Source organism: Theropithecus gelada, chromosome 14 (assembly GCF_003255815.1).
Source record: "Theropithecus gelada isolate Dixy chromosome 14, Tgel_1.0, whole genome shotgun sequence".
Taxonomy (NCBI): domain Eukaryota; kingdom Metazoa; phylum Chordata; class Mammalia; order Primates; family Cercopithecidae; genus Theropithecus; species Theropithecus gelada.
In genome coordinates this window covers 21,010,710-21,032,864 of record NC_037682.1, presented here as the reverse complement: position 1 = coordinate 21,032,864, position 22,155 = coordinate 21,010,710, and the positions used below count along the sequence as shown (strand labels likewise).

Below are 22,155 nucleotides of genomic sequence, written 5' to 3'. Positions count from 1 at the left end.
CATGAGTCTTGGCACCTAGCATTGGGAGAGAGTAGGGGCTGTCTGGGGCCCAAGCAGCTGGCTAAGAAGCCAAAAACAGTCAAGCAAGGGGGCTGTGGAAAGCAAGAGGTCAGAGGCTATGGCTCAGCCTCAGCTTGATTCTTTGGCTGCGTGGGGTCCAGGCAGGAATGCTGGAGGGCTCAAGGTATCTGCTGGTTCCCACTCTGCACTCTCCTGTCAGAGTGGCCCCCTTGTTTACCTAAAGGCCCTCCAGTCTCATTGCTAGGGTTTCAAAGCATAACCTCCTGAGAAGGGCCACATCTGTCAGCCTCATCAGCCAAACTGAAGGAATGTCCCGGTCACAATTGGTGGAGCTGCTCTTTTCCTTCCTGAAAGGAAGCTGAGAGTCAGGCCTCAGGGATCTGGGGTAGGGTTGGGGGATCAGGCAGCAGGCAGCAGAGGTATGGAAGGGTGGGACGGTGGGCTGCGCCAAACCTTGTTCATTTGGGCAGCAGGTGAGGGTGTTATGGAGATTGCATGGATGCGGTGGGTAATGGCATAATATACAGGAATGCCTGCTGGCCTGTGTTGCTCTTGTACCCCGGCCTCCTTTCCCCAAATGTCAGCTGTCAATCCCAGCTCTCTCAGGAGAGAGGGAGCCTGCCTCACTGGTTCATGGGATCCTGTGACAGGGTCACTTCCTTAATCTCTAAGACAAACAGGGAGGCTCTTTGGGCTCTGAAATCCCGTGATTCCTGGGAAGGTCTGATTTGGATGTGTTTCTTCCAACCTTGGTGGCGGTAGTAGTGGCGGGATCTCCTCACTGTGTGGTGAGGAGCTGATGGTGACCGCAAAGCTCCTTCCGTGTCATTTCCTACTCCTCCAACAATCCCATGAGATGGGGATCCCACCAGCATCTTGGGGTTAGAGGTGGGAATGTTGGGACTCAGAAGGGTTTAATAACTCGCTTGCTCAAGCTCACACACCTAGGAGGAAGCAGAGCTGGGATTGAAGCCTAGGATTTTTTTTTGTTTTTGTTTTTTTGTTTTTTTGTTTTGTTTTGTTTTGATACAGAGTTTTCTCTCGCTGCCTAGGCTGCAGTGCAGTGGCATGATCTCAGCTCACTGCAACCTCTGCCTCCTGGGTTCAAACAGTTCTCCTGCCTCAGCCTCCTGAGTAGCTGAGATTACAGGCACCCGCCACCATGCCCAGCTAATTTTTTGTATTTTTAGTAGAGAGGGAGTTTCACCATGTTGGTCAGGCTGGTCTTGAACTCCTGACCTTAGGTGATCTGCCCACCTCGGCCTCCCAAAATGCTGGGATTACAGGTATGAGCCACTGTGGCTGGGCTGAACCCTAGGTCTTAAAGGAAACCTGAGGCCCTCATCCTGCTTATGCTTACTCTTCTCCTGTTGCCCAGAGTAGCAGCTATTTTTTTTTTCTGGTGGGTGGGGGTTAATATCAACAATAAGAGTAAGACCAGAGATTGAAAAATAAGATAGTGAGAGGTCAAAAAGCCAGGCACTGGTGTCAGCGGGGGTTTCAGGAAACACATCACCTGTCAAACATGAAAACAAACACAGCCGTCTGTGCCCAGTCTCTTCCCATGGGCGATCAGGACAAAGTCCAGAGGACCAGAGAGCTGGTGGCCAAGAACCCAGCTTGCAGGTGGAGTGCCTGTGGATGGGCTGGCGTCCAGGGCACAATAGCCCAGCCAGGCTTTCTCACTCCCCTTTCTGCCCGACTGGGCAGACTGAGCTCCCACGGGATCGGATGCCCAACTCACCAAACTGGCTGGACCTCTGGGTCTCAGGCAGTTCCCAGTGGCACAGCCTGGAGGCTAGGGGCAGAGGCTCCTCCTTCCTTAGGTGGCCCAGCCTGGTCCTGCTTGTTCACCAGCCCCTCACCCAGGAGCAGCAGTGGTCGTCTTCTGGCATGGAGCCTCTCCAGGGTGGGCACATGGCTAGAGACTAGATCAGGCCTCAGAGGGCTTCAGACTGTTGGTCAGGAAAGCAACAACTTTTCCAGATCATCATCATCACCATAGTTGGTAACATTTATCTGACACTTACTGGGTACCAGGCACTTTATAGATACAAACTCTTTAAGCCTGACCACAACCCATTATTTAGTTCATTTTACAGGTGGGAAAGCTGAGGCACAGTGGTAAGGTGATCACCCAAGGCTACACAGCTGGCAAGGTGTGGCAGATGTGGCACCTTCAGGCAGAGAGAGTGGGAGGAGAGGGCCAGGCACCAGCATAGATTGCGCCCTACTATGCATTAGCCTGATGGTGATTCACCTTCATGCCTGCGGTGGGTGGGCTGGGTTGGCATCCCCATCTGTGGATAAGGGAGCAGCTCTGCAGTGTTTCCCAAGGTCATGTGGCAGATACCCGGCAGAGCCAGGGGTGGAGCCGAGGGCCATCTCTGTGATTCTGAGTCCAGTGTTTCTTATCCCTCCCATGTGGGAGCCCCAGTGTGCAGGGACAGGGCCGCAGGTAGAGAAAGGAGCTCTGGACTGGGAATCTTCAGATCTCTACTTCATGTTTAGCTCAAGCTTGCTGTGCCACCTGCCATCTCTTGCTCTCTCTGGCTCCTCTGAAAAGTGCAGTGATCTCAAAGGTCTTCTCATGCACAGTAATATTGCTCTGGGGTAACAGACTGGAGTGGAAGGAGCCTTGAGGCAGCCCAGGTTGGAAGATGGTGCAGGGAGCTTCATGTGACACTGTTTTTCAGATGCCAGAGTGCCAGGCAGATTCTCTCTGGCCAGGCGCTGCTGCACCAGAAACCCCAGACCTACCTGCACCCCACTGAGGAGCAGAGGGGCTGGCCTGTGTAAGGAATGGAGCCACGGCAGTGGGTCTCAATATACTGGAACCCCCTGGAGAACTGAAGAAACCCTGATCCCCAGGCTGCAGCCCAGAACAACTCATCAGGGTCTCTGGCAGTGGGGGCCGGGCATCAATAACTTTCAGAACTCCGGGGGCAATTCCTGTGTGCAGCCAAGGCTGGGGACCACCACTCTAGGGCATTTAGGAGATGGGGGCAGAGAAAACCTTGGCCTCAGGTGGGCTTTCCAGGGTCTGTGACCTCCTGAAATTGGAAGGAAGCGTGTGCCTGCCCGTCTGTGTGCATCTTTCTAGGGAGAGTTCACAGCTTCCGTCAGCTTTTCTGACCCAAAGGAGATTAAAATACTTGCTTGACCCCGGGCATTTGAGACAAGTCTGGGCACTAAAGTGAGACCCCATTTCTACAAAATAATCAGCCAGGCATGGTGGAGTGTACCTGTGGTCCCAACTCTATGGGAGGCTGAGGCAGGAGGATCACTTAAGCCCAGGAGGTTTAGGCTGCAGTGAGCTGTGTTTACACCATTGCACTCCAGCCTTGGCAACAGAGCAGAGTGAGGTCCTGTCTCAACAAATACATATATATTTAAAAATCCTGGCTGGGTGCAGTGGCTCACGCCTGTAATCCCAGCACTTTGGGAGGCCGAGGCGGGTGGATCACGAGGTCAGGAGATTGAGACCATCCTGGCTAACACAGTGAAACCCCATCTACTAAAAATACAAAAAATTAACCAGGCGTGGTGGCGGGCGCCTGTAGTCCCAGCTACTCGGGAGGCTAAGGCAGGAGAATGGCATGAACCCGGGAGGCGGAGCTTGCAGTGAGCCGAGATGGTGCCACTGCACTCCAGCCTGGGCAACAGAGCGAGACTCCATCTAAAAAAAAAAAAAAATTCCTATCTTAGGGGGAAGCAACCCATCTCTACCCCAATCCAGCGATATCATTCTAAGGATTAGAAACCTACAGCTGCAGGATCAATTCTGGTCTAAGAAATCTTTCCCAATCTCTCTAGACCTCCCTTTTTTCTCCAGCTTCCTAAAAACACACACTGAGAGCTTCTTATACACAAGGCACTGTTCTGGGCTCTGGGACACACGGTGAGTGGGACAGGGGCAGCCCCTCCCCTTGAGGAGCCCATATTCTAGTGGCGGATGCAGACACACTAGTGAACAAATAGGCTACTGCAGTGAGGGTGCCATGTAACAACCCAGATGTCAACCTGGGCTGCTCCTTTGGGTCTCCTGGGAAGCCCAGCCCTACCCCTAGAGATCCTGATGACTTGGTTGGGGCAGGGGGCCTGGGCATGGCCTATATTGATTGTAATGAGCAGCTGGAGTTGAGGCCTTCTGAATAGATTGGGTGTTTAGGGGTGGCCTTTGGGAGGAGGGATGTCAGCCTTCCGAGCCAAGGCCTGTGGGGAAATATGGGAAAAGAGTAATTCTGGCAGAGAAACCCTTTTGTAAAGGCCCTCAGGTGGGTATAAGGGCCTGATATACCAGGACAACAGGAAAGAGGCCACGTGAGCCTGTAGGGGGAAGAGGACAGAGGAGTGGCAACCCCGGCGGGGCCCCGCTGGCCGCACAGGGAGCCTGGATTTATAGTGAATATGTCTTCAGCCACATTACCTTTGGAGAGTCACAGACAGGAGTGACGAGATCTGGGCCGTGTTTTTCAGAGTCCTCCCTGCTGCTGCGTGGACGACACGTGGGCACGGGCAGACGTGGGTCCTGTGACCAGCTGCACTGGTTTTGTGGAAGGTAAGTCCTGGGCCGAGAGGAGTGGTGGGTTGGAGGGGACACGCTTGGGCTGTGGGGCAAGGAAGGCGGAGACCGAGCGTGGCCCTCAGGTGTTCAGTCTGAGCCACCTGGTGGACGGAGGGACCATTTCTTCCCCCTCTCTGACTCCTACAGCATTTAGAGTTCTGGAGTGCTGGTCCCTGGGGAGGCTCAGCAGCAGGTCCTGGCATTCAGATCTGGCCCGGGGTTGAGCACCTCACACACCCGCAACCTGCCCTGTGGGCAAGGACAGAAGAGGCCTGAGAACAGTCCCTGCAGACTCAGGGGCAGTGGATCTTAGACTACCTTCAGGTGGCTGAGAACTTGAAGGCCCTGGTGTTCTTTGTGGCAGTCCCTCCATCTGTCTGTCCATCCATTCGTCCACTTACCTACCCATCCATCCCTGCATCCACCCAGTCTTTCATTCGGCAACGTTTGTTGGGAGTCTGCCTTGTTCTCATAAATAACATAGTCTCCCCTTCAAGGTATCACAGTCCTCAGGGGAAATGGACAGGCAAGTAGAAAGTGACTGTGCAGCACTTCGTTATAGGAACTGCCATTTATCCACAGCCGACCATGTGGCAGGCATTTTGCCCATATGATCTAATCTAATGTCTGGACAAATCTTCAAAGTAGGGTTTGGGTTTTTTGTTGTTGTTGTTGTTTTTTGAGATGGAGTCTTGCTCTGTCATCCAGGCTGGAGTGCAGTGGTGCGATCTCGGCTCACTGCAACCTCCGCCTCCTGGGTTCAAGCAATTCCTCTGCCTCAGCCTCCCGAGTAGCTGGGACTACAGGCACCCGCCACCATGCCCAGCTAATTTTTGTATTTTTAGTGAACAGGGGTTTCACCATGTTGGCCAGGCTGGTCTCGAACTCCTGACCTCGTGATCCGCCTGCCTCGACCTCCCAAAGTGCTGGGGTGACAGACTTCAGCCACCGCACCCAGGCTGCAAAATAGGTTTTCTCTTTGTCACTTCACAGATGAGTAAAGTGAGGCTCAGAGAGGTTAAGTCACTTGTCCATGGTCACACAGCTAGGAGGCATTAGAACTGCATTCAAATCCAAGGCAGCCTGATGCCAGAGCCTGTTCATGGAGCTGCTCTGGTCTCCAGTGCCACTGGAAGGAAGGAGAGAGGGAGTGCCTCTAACCAGCATGTGTCTTGGGGGTCAGGGGTTGGCAGTGGTAGTGATGACAAAGCTGGCTGGAGTAGGAAGTTTCCTGGAGGTGATGATTTCGGAGATGAGTGTTAAATGATGAGTAGAAGTTGGCAAAATATTAATATAATAATTTTATTATACAAACTGATCTGGCATAAAATGATATATTTGGTCAATTAAAATTGTAGTTGCTCAGAAATGGTCAATTTACCTGGTGTAAAGTATAACATAAGATCAGCACCTCACCGGGCACAGTGGCTCACACCTATAATCCCAGCACTTTGGGAGGCCTAGGCAGGTGTATCACCTGAGGTCAAGAGTTCAAGACCAGCCTGGCCAACACGGCAAAACCCTGTCTCTGCTAAATACACAAAAGTTAGCCAGGTATGATGGCACACACCTGTAATCCCAGCTACTCTGGAGGCTGAAGCAGGAGAATCACTTGACCCTAGGAGACGGAGATTGCCATGAGCCAAGATCGTGCCACTGCACTCCAGCCTGGGTGACAGAGCAAGAGCGAGAGTGCCTCAAAACAACAACCACCACCATAACAAAGATCAGTACCTCCATCCTGCTGCTCACGGTTCTCTGTGACTGTTCTGGAAGTTTCCCATAAGATGTGCTTGCATCTCATTCCCTTGAATTGTCGGTGTTTTTAACACGGGAAAGCTTGAGCAGACTCTGCAGTGTTTACCAAAAGTATACACAAGAAAGCATAACACTGGAGGACATTCTTTTGGTTTAAGATCATCTGTAAATTAAATCTTCATCCCTCGCTTCTCCTGCAAGTACTGAGCCAACTGATGATGATACAGACGTCGGCCCCAGCTCCGGGTCACCGAGTCCTGACTGTACCAGGCGCTGACCTCACTCCCTCTTCAGGACAGGAGTCCAGTTGGGAGTTCCACTCCCCTAGGAGATGAATGAGGCCCAGGAAGTCCCTCCTCTGTGGCCACACATTGGCAGAGTCAGGATTTGAACCCTTGTTCAAGGATCCTGTGTCTTCTCTCTCTAAGTCACAATCAATTCCTGCCACCCCACTGTTTTCTTTCTCCAAAGTTCCCATGCCAAGGGTGGTCCTGACCCTTGCTGCCTCTTTTTTTTTTTTTTTGAGACGGAGTTTCACTCTGTCGCCCAGGCTGAAGTGTAGTGGTGCAATCTCGGCTCACTGCAAGCTCCACCTCCTGGGTTTACACCATTCTCCTGCCTCAGCCGCCTGAGTAGCTGGGACTACAGGCGCCCGTTACCACGCCCGGCTAATTTTTGTATTTTTGTAGAGACAGGGTTTCACCGTGTTAGCCAAGATGGTCTCGGTCTCCTGATCTTGTGATCCGCCCACCTCAGCCTCCCAAAGTGCTGGGATTACAGGAGTGAGCCACCGCGCCTGGTGACCCTTGCTGCCTCTTACAGAGACTTGCGGGTGCACCATTTGATCCCCTACACCAGGGGCCGGCAGACTTTTTCTGTAAATGGCCAGACAGATCAGTAGGCATGGCTGTGTGCAGAAATTTAGATTCTATGTAATTTTCATGCATTAAAGAATCTTTTTATTTTTTTTTTAACTGTTTAAAAATATGAAATCTGGGCCAGGCACAGTGGCTCACGCCTGTAATGCCAGCACTTTGGGAGGCCAAGGCAGGCGGATCACAAGGTCAGGAGATCAAGACCATCCTGGCTAACACAGTGAAACCCCGTCTCTACTAAAAATACAAAAACAAAATTAGCTGAGTGTGGTGGTGGGTGCCTGTAGTCCCAGCTACTCGGGAGGCTGAGGCAGGAGAATGGCGTAAACCCAGGAGGCGGAGCTTGCAGTGAGCCGAGATCGTGCCACTGCACTCCAGCCTGGGCAACAGAGCGAGACTCTGTCTAAAAAAAAAAAAAAAAAAGAGAGAGAAATCTGTTCTTAGCTCAGAAGCTATATAAAAAACAGGCAGGGGGGCTGGATTTGGTCTGCAGGCTGCAGTTTACCAACCCTGGCTCCACACCAATCCTTATTTCTGTCTCATGGATGGCAGACTGAGACTCCGCTCTCAGTATGGGAGGGCAGATCCAGGCATAACCCCTGGCCTTCTGAATTCAACCTTGGGAACTCCTTGAACCTTGGGCGTGGTTGTGGATTCCTTGAAGTTGATGCCACAGCCCATCATGGGTGAGCTGGGTATGTCCCCGCCTCGGGCTGAGCTGACTCCCTTGTCTGTGTGGGATTGCCCATCTCCTGCTGAGTGTGGAGACTGTTCTTCACCCTCTGCTCCCTGTCACTTTGAAGGCAGAAGCATCTGCACTTGCAGGGCAGGAAGACTTTGTCTTCTGGATCTTGGCCAGTGTGCCTGGGAGCCGCCCATCCCCGGTTCCGGTTATCAGCACCTTCTCCTCCCTCGGGTGATGTCCAGGTACCTCTGGGTCTGTCCCACTTGACTGGGCTGCCTGGCTCTCATTTCAGCATTCAGACCCACCCAGCTGCCTCCTGTGTGGGATGGAGCCCATGGTGGTGTAAGGGGCCAGGCGGCCTGGGCCCTGTCCTTGCCGGTCCTCCTACTTGTGACCTTGGGCGGCTCCTTCTCTCCTCTGTGCCTCCATTTGCACGTAGAGGTTCTGAAGAGCTTAGCCCAGTGCCTGATACAATTTGTGTGCGTGACCAAGGGACCAGCCAAGCTTGCCGGGGATCTGGAATATCATGGGAATACCAGCCCAGCCACGTCAGCCTTGGTGACGAGGTTTCCCAGCTTCCTCCTTGCCCTCCGAGCAGAGCTCCTCTGAGCAGCCCTTTCATCCTTACACCTAACTGGACAAAGGAAACCCAGCCATCCCTAGAGATCCCTTTATAATCCCAGCTACTGCCCAGAAGGGACCACTTCACAGAAGAAAGATCTTGGGCTCTGAAAACCACTGCCACTTATGAGCTGTGTGACTTGCACAAGTTACTGAACCTGTCTGAGCCTCTGGTCTGCCAGGGATAGAAATACTCACTTCCTGGGCTGGTTGTGAGGATGATGGGGGATGATGTCTGAAAATGGCCACTTGTAGTGGTTGCTAATCCCTGGCGGCCACTCCTTCTCCTTACAGACGTCATACTTACTCTTATTTTTGTTTGTTTTTGTTTTTGTTTTTGAGACAGTCTCGCTCTGTTGCCTAGGCTGGAGTACGGTGGCGCAATCTCGGCTCACTGCAACCTCCGCCTCATGGGTTCAAGCAATTCTTGTGCCTCAGCCTCCTAAGTAGCTGGGATTACAGGCACTCGCCACGACGCCCGACTAATTTTGTGTTTTTAGTAGAGATGAGGTTTCACCATGTTGGTCAGGCTGGTCTCGAACTCCTGACCTCAGGTGTTCTGCCAGCCTTGGCCTCCCAAAGTGCTGGGATTACAGGCGTGAGCCACCGTGCCCAGCCTATACTTACTCTTTTTCTAAAAGCTGCCCTTTGCTGAATGCCCCCCCGCGGGGCTGAGCAGAGGACGTGTGAGCTGGAAAGTGTAGAAACCCCTTTCCCGGACTTTCTGAAACTGCAACACCATGGATCTGACTCAGGGTTGCCAAAGAACGGTTTCCACACTTCTCCAATTTCACAAGGATGCCAATGGCCCCGTTGCCGAGACGCATAGTTAGTTGCTGGACTGCAGTTAGTGGATGTTGTTGTGGTGAAGGGGTGGCTTAGCTACTGCTGCTTAGGCACTGAACCTGGGTTGGTCTCTCGGGGCATGCCCCATGTGGTTTACTAGAAGGAGACCTGGTCAGGCTGAAACACAGCAGATCCATGGTAGGAAAGAAAAACAGATGCCGCCTGGCTTTGGGAAAGAATCTCTCTTCTCTTGCTGTCTTGTTCCTGAAGTTTGTGAAGTGCCTACGGTATGTCAGGCTCTGTGCTGGGAGGTGAGAGAGAGGAAAAACAATAGCTATCCTTGACGTAGTGCAGAGCCCCAGGAGGCCCTCCTAGACCAGGACGGGGTTTGGGCATCGAAGATCTCTGGCTTTCTGGGCACAGGAGAGTCATGTTTTCTCCTCTCTAGGTCTGGGGAGCTGCCCAGGCTGCACTGCCCTGGCTCCTGAGTCACTGCCATCTCTGCAATTCTCAGATCCAGGCCTTGGAGCCCCCTAGACTGGAAGAGCCATTTAGTCTAATCTCCCTATGTAGCACTTAAATCCCCCATGAGTATTTTTTTAGACTTGCTTCCATGCCGCTTGTGATGGGAAGCTCACTACCACCTAGGCAGCTTTTTCCTAACTTGGGCAGCTTTGCTTCAGGTGATACCTCCCAAATCTGCCCTTTAGAAAGGCACTTAAAGAAACCGTCCTCTAACAAAGCTGTTAGAGGAAAGAAAACTGGACTGGACCCCTTGGGAGGTCATGCGCCCTCCTCATTAGCCACCTTCCCCATCACTGGAGATGTGTGAAGTGGAAGCTGAGCTCCCACTTGACAAGGAGGATGGAGGATTGTTGATGGTTAGCATGTCCAGAAAAGAGTAGGGAACCTGTGTGTAGCTGGGGAAATTGAAGACTTTCAAGCGGTGCTGGAGGAAGAAGGAGTGAAGCCCAGGCTCTGGCTTTCCTTTCCCTTTGCTCTGTGGCCTGCCCTTCCCCCTCCATAAGGCAGGGAAACACAAGTGGGCCTGGTGCCTTCCCCTCCACCCCCCCAGCCCAGCTTTGCCCATGCAGCTGTCCCAGGCCAGCTGTCCAGGCCCCAGCTGCCCGGCGGTCCTGGCTCCCTTTGCCCCACAGGGTCTGAAGGCTGGCGGTTGGCACTCCTGGATTTTCTGGCCTCTGAGTTAGGGTGAGGACAGTCAGCTTCTAGCTTCCCTCTTCCTCCCGGGGCCCTCCCCTCGCCTGGGGTCTTTTGGAGTGGAGGGGGCACAGCATGCCAACGCATGGTTTGTGTCATTTCAGAAGCACAGCTTGTGTCATCGGGGAGACTGTGAAAACTTGGAAACAACCTGTGTGTCCGATCTTAGAGTATCAGTTAAATGCTTTACGGGATGGCCACATCTGGGACTTTAACCTGGGGCCACTGGGGTTCCTGAATGGGTTTCCTGAGGCCCACGAACTCCCCGAAATTATTAGCATTACAAAATGCTAACTACACATGAATTTTTGGGGGGACTCTGTGAGCCCCCAAATGTTAATAAGTACTAATAGGATGGAAGCCTATGCAGCTTATGAAACTATGAAGAGCATTTAATCAACATACAGAGAGTGAAGATCATAGAATGAAAAAAACAGGCTACAAAACACTATACAGAATGAGCCCAATTTTGTTTAGAACCATTTGTTATACACATACACACACACACACACACACACACACACGAATTATAGCTATTAAAATGATGCCAGTTTTTAATCTCTGGGGTGAGATACATTTTGCTTGATTTCTGTTTTTTCTGTATTTGTTGGGTGTTCTACAATGCATTTTTATTCCCTTTGTAGTAAGAAGCCGGGACACTCACCCATTTTCTGAGAAGCCAGAATTCCCCTTCTCACCTTGGCAGACCCCACAACTCCCAGCCCCTAGTCCCAGAGGGAGTCTGTGGAACAAGCACAGGTCTCACCTCTGGGTATCTGTCAATGGATCACTAACTTCCTAGCCCCCTGTCTTCCAACAGAGTCTATCTGTGCAAGTTTCAGAGCCTGGGTCATGGAGGTGAGGGGTGAGGGTCTCCCTCTGTCATTTTGCTCCCACCAGCCCCAACCCCAGTGCAGTGGCTGACCCAGATCCTAACTGCCAAGCATCAGGTGCCTGGCACATGAGACTACTCGTGGGACCCCATTTCCTAGCTGTGTGGCTTTGGGCTAGTTGTCTAACCTCTCTGGGCCTCTGCATCCTGTAATGGGACAGAGTTAGTACCCACCTCCTGGGATTGCTGCAAGGGCAGACCGAGCTGATCCCCTCACTGGCCTGCCTGCCTTCTCTCTTCCCCCAGGAAGCTCCAGGACTGGCAGGATGGGCTCAGCCTGTATCAAAGTCACCAAATACTTTCTCTTCCTCTTCAACTTGATCTTCTTTGTAAGTATGTCCCGTGCTGCCCTGACCACCTCCGAAAAGATTCTCCTCCCAGGGGCATCCCAGCCTGACTCCTTCCAGAGCCGACTGGGCCGCGGACTGGGGGGATTTGGTGGGTGGGGACTGAGGATGAACTATCTCCAATGGAACCTGCTGCGGGTAGCAAGGAGATTCCCAGGCATTCCCAGCTGGTCCTTTGACAAAGCACTAGATTCCTGACCCGGCCTTCCCCTCTCCTAGAGCACCCAAAGCCTGGGCTGGCCAGGGCTGGAGGTGGGTATGGGGAGTGAGAGGAGAGCCCCTGGGCATCCCCCTAACTCAACAGCAGGAGCTGCTAGAAGAAGCCTCTTAGCATCTCTCTAGTCCTGCCCTGGACCCCACCCTGCCCATGTGAAGAACTGACCTGTTACAGTTCGAGGCCCCAGTTGCCCCATCACACCCCCATCCCTGTCATGGGAAGGTATGTCCCTGAGCTCTCATAGAGTGACCAACAGGACGCCAGGCTTTGGGCTAGCGAAGGGCACGTACCTCCTTCCCCAGACCCACCCCAGCAGATGGGTCGTCCAGAGGTCAGCTCTGTGGACATTGACCGCTGATCTTCCCAGGGCCTCGGTTTTCCTCTCTGGCCTGGCACGGACCGCTTCTCGCCTTGGAGTTGCCGGGATGGTGGGGTGTGTGTGAGTGTGAGAGTGTGTCGTGAGGGGGCAGGGCCCTGGAGAGGACTTCATAGCCTAGGAGTAGCGTTGGGGGCGCTGGCTTCTCCATGTTGATGGTCTACCCGATAGTGTTAAAAAAAAAATCAGGTTGTACAGTAGGATGTTTCTTATGATCCAAAGTTTTAAATGTACATATTCATAAAAAAGTGAGTATTTTTGAGAGGAGAAGAAAATACCTCTGAATGTTAATGTTGGAATTCTTGGGAATTTTTATTTTATTCTTTAGGCATCTCTGTATTTTCCCAGTTTTCTACGGTAAATATGAATTGCTTGTTAGGGGGAGGGGTACATTACAAGTTACATGGTTCATGGGAAGTTTGGGAAATAAACAAGAATCATTCTAAATTCCCCTTCAGGCCAGACATGGTAGGTCTTGCCTGTAATCTCAGTGCTTTGGGAGACCGAGGCAGGAGGATTGTTTGAGGCCAGGAGTTCTAGATCAGCTTGGGCAACATAGCAAGACCCTGTTTTTCTACAAAAAAAAAAAATTAAAAAATTCCCCTTCATGACTTTAACCCAATGCACAGACATGTACACGTGTGTTCCTGGCACCTGCACACAAGTGTGCACACATGCATGCACACACACAGGAAGCCCTGGTACTGCCTGCCTTGCTGTTTGTCCACCCTGGCCCTGGCCCCAGCTCCCTCCTGGAGGACCCTGTGAGGCCCCACTGTGGCTCTGGCCCTCTGCTCATGGCAGCCGGGCCTGGAACCCACCCCAGGCCAGGCTTGGGCTTCCCCAGCTTGGTGGTCAGGTCCCTCCTGGCTGCCCTGGGACTTTGGGAAGCAGCTGCCCATGCAGGCAAAGCCAAACTTTTCCTGGCAAGCACTTGGTGTCTGGGCTGAGACCCAGCATAAAGGCCAATAGGCCAGGACTGGAGGGTCGGGGAGAAGGGGAGCGCTGTCGCTCTGTTCCTGGGGGCTTTAGGGACTAGAGAGATGGGTCTGGGCTCTGGCCTAGTACTAGGTCACGGAGCTTGGGTTTCAGGGATAGAGAAACTTTCCTTCATGCAGTGGGGGTTGGGGAGACCCCAGTAGAGAAAGGGAGTGAGGTTGGTGGTTTCGGCCAGGGCGTCCCTTTCTGTCCTGCTCTCAGGCTGCCCTATGGAACCAGGGACTGGAAAAGCTGCTCTCTGGCCAGGGTGTGGCCTCCTTTTGGCTCTTCCAGGGGGCTGGCAGGAGTCAGGTGTTAACTGTGTACTGGGGCCCAGGGTGATCCATCAGGAGGCTGGAGGGGGAGAGGAGGAGCTTGTATAACAGGAGGGTGAGAGTGAAAAAGGAAAGCTGGAGGAGGCACAACGGGCTTGTTTACTCCTCAACAAATGTGTATGTGACACCTCAGTATCTTCAGATGTTCAGGGCGGAGGAGCCCTGATTGCTATACTTCCGGAGCCTGTGTCCTAGGGAGCAGTGGGCGTCCATCAAATAACTACTCAAATGCATGAAAAATTGCAGTTGTTGGGGGTACTGGGAACAGATAGGCTCTTTGGAAAGCAGATGAGGCTCTTGGCCTGGTCATGGAGGTCAGCAAAGGCTTTCTGGGGTTCTGGGTGTGGCTTTGGAGAGGCGGATCCTGGCAGCGGGGCCAGCCAGTGAAGGCAGAGTGCGCCTCCCCAGGCACAGACTGGGTCAGCCTGCCTCTTTGTTTTATGCACATCGGGAGGGGTTAAGTGGTTGGATTTGTGGTTTGGAAAAATCCCCGTGGCTGCTGTGTGTGCTCACGCCTGCGTGCATGTGCACCTATATGTCTTTGCCTACACTCCTCTAGACTCCAGACTCCCCAGCACATTGCCACTTTTCTCAGGTCCAAGGGAATGCAGAGGCGCTGGTGCTGCGGCCATGCTGGGGAAGGAAGCTCTCTGCTCTGAGGGTCCTGCCTCCTGGCTGGGTCCCATCTGGGGACTGGAGAAGGTCTGGGGAGTGATTAACATGGGGCCTGCCCCACAGCCCCAGTCTTGATTCACAGAGAAAAAGCGGGTGCCATGGTGCCTTGCCCATTCTGGTAGGCTGTCCAGCCAGGCTCTGGCTCCGCCACAGCCCCGTGGCTGATCCAGCCACACCTGCCCATCAGGCTGGGGTCATCAGACCTGCAGAGGGACTGAACGGGTAGCCCTGGGGACTTTGCTCTCCGGGTTCCTCTTGGCAAGCTGAGGAGCCAGCTGAGTAGTGTGGGGTTTTGATCTACCTGGGATTATGTGTGCCCAGAGGGGATTTTCTGTCCTGCCTCCCATTCCCTTTCGGTGGGGGCTGTCCTCCCTCCTGTCCCACCCTGTGAATGCAGGAGGGAACGGGGCAGGGGCTCTGCCCACATGGGTCTGAGGTGCAGAGGGAGCAGACGTGGGCCTGAGCACTGGCCCCTGCCTCGCTGTGCTGTGGGGTGGTGGTGGGCTGAGTAGGGTTGCAGGAGTCTTGGGGAACCAAACTCCCAGGTCCTGGAAATCCCCCTTTCCCCCAGCTATGCAAATTAAGGTGGACCCACCTTCCAGCAGACCCTTCTCCTCCCCAGTGTCTCAGGGGCTTTTCGGTCCCGAGACTGGCTTTCTGAGTGAAGGCCGAGGATGGATCCAAAATATCCCTACAGCTCACCTGTCACCATCTGGTTTCCAGTACCTGATGGATAAAATCAAGGCCTCATATAAAATTCCCTGTGTATAAAATGAGGACAATTACAAGGCCCGTCTCACTGGGAGAGAGGAGAGGGCATATAATACCTCAGTGATGATTCTGGTGGGAGACACTGGGGGGCAGACATGGGGTCATCACTGTCCCTTTGTGGTTGTAGTCATCAGCCACAGTGGTCTTTAAGGCAGCAAGTACAAGGGTAACAGGAGAGAGGCAAACCCCTACCGAGCCACCTGGGCCCTGGGGCAAAAGGAAACATCAATAATACTGATACTGTCAACATTTTATTTAAAAGTTTAATAGTTCATTAATCATGGATTTTTGGCCTTTTTTTTTTTTTTTTTTTTTGTGAGATGGAGTCTCACTCTTGTTGCCCAGGCTGGAGTGCAATGGGGTGACCTCGGCTCACTGCAACCTCCGCTTCCTGAGTTCAAGTGATTCTCCTGCCTCAGCCTCCTGAGTAGCTGGGATTACAGGCGCCCACCACCACACCCCGCTAATTTGTTTTATTTTTAGTAGAGACGGGGTTTCACCATGTTGGCCAGGTTGGTCTTGAACTCCTGACCTCAGGTGATCCACCTGCCTTGGCCTCCCAACGTGCTGGGATTACGGTTGAGTCACCGCACCTGGCCCTTAATTTTCTTTTTAAAGTATTGCTGCATGGCCGGGCGTGGTGGCTCATGCCTGTAATCCCAGCACTTTGGGAGGCCGAGGCAGGTGGATCACCTGAGGTTGAGAGTTCAAGACCAGCCTGACCAACATGGAGAAACCCCGTCTCTACTAAAAATACAAAAATTAACCAGGCATGCTGGCGCATGCCTGTAATCCCAGCTACTCAAGAGGCTGAGGCAGGAGAATCGCTTGAACCCGGGAGGCGGAGGTTGCAGTGAGCTGAGATCGCGTCATTGCACTCCAGCCTGGGCAAAAAGAGCGAAACTCCATCTCAATAAATAAATAAATAAATAAATAAATAAATAAATAAATAAAGTATTGCTGCAAAATATTATTTCTCTTGATTCCTGAGTTTTTGATGCTCCCTCATGTGTTATACCTGAGGCAGGTGCCTTGTGCCTTGGGCCGGTCCTGGCTCTGGTCTTTCATAATGATAGAATGAGACTGATAGAGACCCTGCACCCAGGCCAGCCCCAGGCTCAGGGCTCTAAGGCAGCTGCTGGCCTCAGACCTGAGATTATGGGATGATGGCTGAGGTGGGAACCCAGGGCTGGTGATACAGGTGGGAGTTTCAAGATGGGTCATCCACCAGGTGGGTCCCGTCCAGGCCCCCACTAATGGCCAGCCTCGTGGACTGACACAGGGCCACCCCCACCTCCAAAGGGAACCTGCACCTTTGCCCAGATGGCAGGCACTTGCCCAGTCTTCGCCAGCTTTGTGGGATGGTGGATCTTGGCTGGGACTCCACCTGGGGACGTGAGCTCAGCCCTGGTAGATGGGAGAGAGGCAGGGAATCCCTGGGCTTGGGATCCTTTTTTGTAACCCCTCATTCATTTTTTCCTTTATGGGGGGGCAGAAGGAGGGGGTCTTGCCCTGTCACCCAGGCTGGAGTGCCGTGTCATGAACACAGTTCACTGCAGCCTTGACTTCCCTAGGGTCAAGTGATCCTCTCTCCTCAGCTTCCCCAGTAGCTGGGACTACAGGCGTGCACCACCACATTGGCTAATTTTTAAAATTTTTTGTAGAGTCGAGGTCTCATTGTGTTACCCAGGCTGGTCTCAAACTCCTGGGCTCAAGTGATCCTCCTGCCTGGGCCTCACAAAGTGTTGGGATTACAGGCGTGAGCCACCACGCCTGACCTTCATTTTCCTTTCTAGTCCTGCATTTGCAGTTTGGTTCATGAGCTCGTTCATTCCCCCAGCTGCTTAGCATCCAGTGCTATAGAGCTGCTGAGGATACAGAGCTGTCTCCAACCAGCCCTGCCCTCAGGGAGCTCTCAGTCTAACCAGATAAACTAACACAGCAGTTAGACCCAGTGGGAATGACTAAGAAGGGCCGGACAGTGGTTGCAGCAGAATGGGGGCACCTGAGTTTGCCTGAGGGGGTCAGAGAAGGCTCCTGTGGCAGGTGGCCCCGTTGTTCAGACCTGGGGATGAGTTGGGCTTTGATGTTCAAGTCCACGGAGGGTCTTGCTTTTCTTTTTTGGGAAGCTCCTAGGCCGTGAACTGGGTGGAGTGCGGGGGATGAGCTGTGAAAAGGGCCAGGAGATGCGGCAGGAAGGGTGCCCCTGGCAGGAGGCTTCACCAGGGGGCTCGGCTGAATCACACATGGTGGAGGGGGGCAAGATGGGAGGTCGGAGGGATTCCCTGCCCAGGGTCCTGGTGTCTGGCTTGCTGCGGTGTGGGACCTGAGGCCATCTGGACATTCCTGGGCTGGAGAAGGGTGGAGGTGGTACCCTCTGTGGCCCCCTGCCCTGCCCACTCTGACTTGGGTTGCAGGGACAGCTGGCGGGGGAGGGCTCTCATCCCATCTTGGCTTGGCTCCCCATTAACGGCTCCATTCTCCTTCCAGATCCTGGGCGCAGTGATTCTGGGCTTCGGGGTGTGGATCCTGGCCGACAAGAGCAGTTTCATCTCTGTCCTGCGTAAGAACCCCTCAGCTTCCCCAGAACCAGGCTCACTGGAGAAGGGAGGGCCAGGGCTCAGGCACAGCTGTTCCATCAGTGCTTCGGCTTCAATGCCTGTTGCTTTTCCCGCTGACCTCAGGGATGTAGCCAGGTCCTGCTGCCGACCACTGCCCATGGCTCTTCTCTGCAAGGGTTTCCAAAAGGAATTTTCTCTTCTTCCCCAAACAAAGCTGCTGTTGTCTGGGGGAACACTGGAGATGAGGGAGGCTTGTTTTCTCTTCCTGGCCCCTTTCCTTGGCCCTGACCTTAGGAAAGCCTCTTACATTCTCTGTTCCTTCACTTGCCCATCCACCAGAATGTAGACAACAGTCCCTCCCATTTCACAGAGATGTAAGAAAGATAGTCGGGGGCTGATGAAGCACCTGCTGTGAGTGGTGCTTCGCTATGAGCCCGGCAGCAGCTCGGTGGGTCAGGTGTGTGCACGGATGAGGAAGGTTCCAGGCACAGTCACCAATTATTATGCTCCTCATGTGCCAAGCAGTTTGTACCGATAAACTGTCTTAATCCCACCACAGCCCTGTGAGGTAGATACGTTTCTATTCCCGCCTTACCAATGAAGAAACAGAGGCTCAGAGAGGTTAAGTCCCTTGCTGAAGTTCACACAGCTTCTAAATGGTGGGTGTGGGACTCGAACTCCAAGAGCTTTGGTCCTAAATGCAGCACAGGGCAGGGTGAGCCACAGTGTGGAAACCCCTTCTCTCACTCTTTAGAGGCAGAAGAAAAGAGGCCCAAGGCATTTCTACAGGAATAAGAGCCCTTCCGTGCCTGCGCAGCCTCCTCCAGGAAGCCGTCAGGGCCTGCTGCGCTGACCTCTCAGGGGCTCCCTGTGGTGGAAGGGAGGTACAGCAGAAGCCCCCGGGGGACAGCCGTGCCACTCCCCTCGTTGAGTGCGGCCTTGGCTCACTTCTCCCAGCAGCTGCCCAAGGCAGCTGGTTTGGAATGTGGCCTGTGACAGCTGCTTGATTTACATAAAGCGGAACCTGGCTAGGATGTGATGATGGAGAGGCCACATCTGTCCCCCCGGCCCCAGGGGCTAGGCCTCCTCTCCAGGAGATGGAAAGCAGGGATGATCCACACTCTAGCCACATCTGATGCACCCCGGGGCTCTCAGTCTTACCCCCTTTCACCCTCCATTCTGGGGTTAAGGTGGGTGGGCGACCCATGCCCCCCACACTCTCCTGGCCTGTGTGACACACCCTCCTTGGCCCCATGAGGCCAGCTCTCTACTTCCTGAGTCATGGCCCAACCCAGCAGGCTCTGCACCCCAGGGCAAAGTCTAGAGGCCCAGCCTGCCCACCCACATTTCTGCCCTCTGCGCCCTGCCCCACGGCTGGTGCAGTGGGGGTGAGCCCGCTGGGTGGGGAAAGCTTCCTGCTGCGGCTCTGGCCTCCTCCCTGTTCGGGTCTGACAATCTCAAGCTGGCCAGATCTTAAAGGTCTACTGTCTGCAGTAGAGGGTGCATTTTACAAATGCTTCAGCCCAAGCCCCACCCGCCCCGAGGGACCTGACGGTCGGTGTGCGTGGGAGCCTGAGCGCTGGTGTTCTCTAAAAAGTTCCCCAGGTGGATTCCCCAGGCAGCCAGGGTTCAGAAACACTGATCCTCTAGCCTGGTCACTAGGCACTGGTGTAAACTGAGGCCAGAGGTGGGGAAAATGACTTGCTAAGAGTCACGGAGCAGCTGAGGGGCAGAACTGGGGATAGCTCTTTCCCTGCCGAGTTGAATCCCTGCTCTGAGTTCATGGGGCTGGGCGTTGCTATCCTCATTTTACAGAGGAGGAAACTGAAGCACAGAGAGGCGTCGTAACTTGCACACAGCAAGCAGGTAGGGGAGCTGGCTGCAGATGAGGTAGCCTAGCTTCTGGGCCCGTGCCTTGAACCCCTGGACCACATGGCTCTGCAGCCACATGCCACTGGTTAGTACCTTAGTAAGAGGAAGCACTCTGCAGTGAAGAGCAGACTCAAGCCTGACTGCTGGGGTTCGATTCGCGGCTGTGCTGTCCACTAGCTGTGTGACCCTCAGCACATTGCTTCACCTCTCTGTGCCTCCTCACCTATAAAATGAGGATCGTAGTAGAGTGCACTTTCTGTGGTTATTGTGAGAAATTAAATGAGCCTCTCGTTTTTATCTGAAAAGAGTTTAGGACAGCCCCCAGTGAAAACCCCTACATACGCGATGGTTAGCTAAATTTTATAATACAATTTAATCCTTTTGCCATCTTCAAGGAGCAGGCTTTAGACCCATTTTACAGAGAAAGAAATAGAAAATGGCTTGCCCAGGGTCAGAGCGTGTTGGCGCAGAGCTGGGATTAGAATCTCCTTTTCTTGATCCCTCGTCCCTTTCTGTTTGGGCCACCTCCTTTCTACCTTCCTGGTCCCTTCTAGGCCCAGGAAGACTAAAAGGTGTTTTGTTTTGTTTTGTTTTTGCCATGCCCTGTGGATGGCCTACCCAGGAACATACCGTCACCTACTTCCTAAGTCAGCTTGCTCAGATGTGGGGTAGGCCTGGGATCCTGGGGGACCAGGGAAAGGCATCAATGAAATGTTCTGAGATACGGAGACCTCGCAGTTCGTCTGGTCTCCCAGGGAAAGGATCTGAGTTGGGGTCAGCCCTGGGCCTTGCCTGCCAGGCAGCTTACAGCCTGCTATCCTCTCTGAGCCTCGGGGTCCTTGCAGACAAATCAGGATGTGAGTACAGCCACAGAGGGCGGTTGGTGAAATTAGGCAGGATGCTTTGGATAAAGGGCCTTGTTTGGGGCTGGCACACAGCGGCTGTCTGGGCAGTGCCAGTTTCTTTTTTCTGGGAGTAGTCACTGGGAGAAATTGTTGGAAGCCAAACCCAGGAAGTTTAGGAAAAGTGGAATTGACAGCCTCTCCCTGCGCACGCTGGTGGCTGAGGCTCAGTGCCAGGAGGTCCCCACACTCACCCTGAGGAAGGTGGGGGGCTCCTGTGAGGAACTGGGTGGAGGAAGCCTGAGAGTAGGGTGGGTTGGCCAGAGCTCTTCCTGAGCTCCAGAACATTCTGTCTGTAATCAGGAAGTGGAGCTGAATCCCACAGACTCCCTCCCATCCTCCAGCTTGATCGTTATTCCTTAAGGGCAATAACGCCCATTGGGGACCAAGGTGGGGACCTCGGCCTCTCCAGGATCCCCAGGGAGTCATGGCCAGCCCCAGGCCTGTATTCTCCCTGCTGATGGTCAAGGGGTTGGTCCTGGCTGTGCCTCAGTGCTTAGGGGCGCAGGTGAAAAACGCAGGTCCTTGGCCTTCTGCTGGGAGCATCTTGGTCGGGTTGTAACGGACGCAAGCATCTGCATCCCTAAGAGGCTCCTCTGATCCACACTGCTCTCCAGCCTTCTGGAGATGCCAGCATCTTCACCCTCCAGGTGTGTCCTCTGCTGGGGGTACAGCGTACCCATGCTGGTGAGCTAGAGATGACATGAGCTTTACCCTGTGTGATGGGTTGGGTGTCTTAGGAAATGTTGGCCAAGTGCCCCTGCTGGATTCCTGACCTCCGCCTCCTGGAATGGGCCTGTCCACAGGTGACTCTAAAGAAAGTCTTAGCCATCAGGCCCATCCCTGCACCTCCTAAGCGTCATTTCCTCCCGGGCTCCTTTCTTGCTCTCACTGGTCCATTCTCTCGCCTTCTTTCCAATCTTCAAATACACCCAGCTCCTCCTTCCTCAGGCCTTTGCACCTGCTGTGCCCCCTTTCTGGAATGCTTTTCCCACAGATCTTTGCTTGGCTGACTTCTTCATTCACGTCTTGGCTCAAATGTCACTGGCTCAGGCTGGCCTTCCTCGACCCATTCCGACCCTCTCCCCGACGGGCAGTTCTCTGCAGTGAGTCAGCTTTGGTATCTTCATGGCGACCAACACAACCAGAAAACCTGTATTGTGTACTTTTTGTCTCCACTCCCCACCCCCAAATGTCAGACCTTGTTAGTCACTCTTCTGCATCCCCAGCAACTGGCATGGTGCCTGGCATGAAGTGGGCACCCAGTAAACATTTGTTGGCTGAATGAACATGCATCACACCTGTAGCAATACATGTGCCCTGTGCATGAGCGGAAAGGGTGTGGCATTGGAGGTTTGCATATTTTCAAATTCCAGCTCAGGCCCTTGCCTGTGCGCCTTTCTGAGCCTCAGTTTTCTCATCTGTGAAAGGGCCCTGCTAGTGCCTGCCAGGCAGGGTGATGTCAGAATTGGAGACGGTGTGTAGAAAACCCCTAAGGCGCAGTGAGTGGGCAAGAAAGGCTGGTGTTTGTTATTATATGGACAAGAAGGAAGGCAGGTTAAAAATCAGCTTGCAATCTTAACGTCCGTGGCCCCTGGAGAAGCAGCCAGCCCCTCGTCTGTCAATTCCACAGATCCTTACTGTGCCCAGCACCTCACTGCCAGAGGCGGTGTTCGAGCTGAGAGTTTCCTGGGAATA

General features: G+C 53.5%; 1 protein-coding gene across 3 annotated transcripts in view; it reads left to right on the top strand.

The window, feature by feature from the left end:
- The window catches only part of CD82 (CD82 molecule), a 54,608-nt gene that overhangs the window by 17,366 nt on the left and 15,087 nt on the right, over positions 1-22,155 (top strand). The window contains exons 2-4 of one of the 3 annotated variants that reach the window (XM_025356066.1): positions 4,501-4,582; positions 11,670-11,752; positions 17,613-17,685. In XM_025356066.1, coding sequence (XP_025211851.1) covers positions 11,690-11,752; positions 17,613-17,685 — 136 coding nt within the window. In that variant the 5' untranslated portion in view covers positions 4,501-4,582; positions 11,670-11,689. Of the gene's footprint in view, positions 1-4,500; positions 4,583-11,669; positions 11,753-17,612; positions 17,686-21,886; positions 21,960-22,155 lie in introns of those variants that run through there. The other 2 variants (XM_025356067.1, XM_025356068.1) reach the window with 2 other exon arrangements.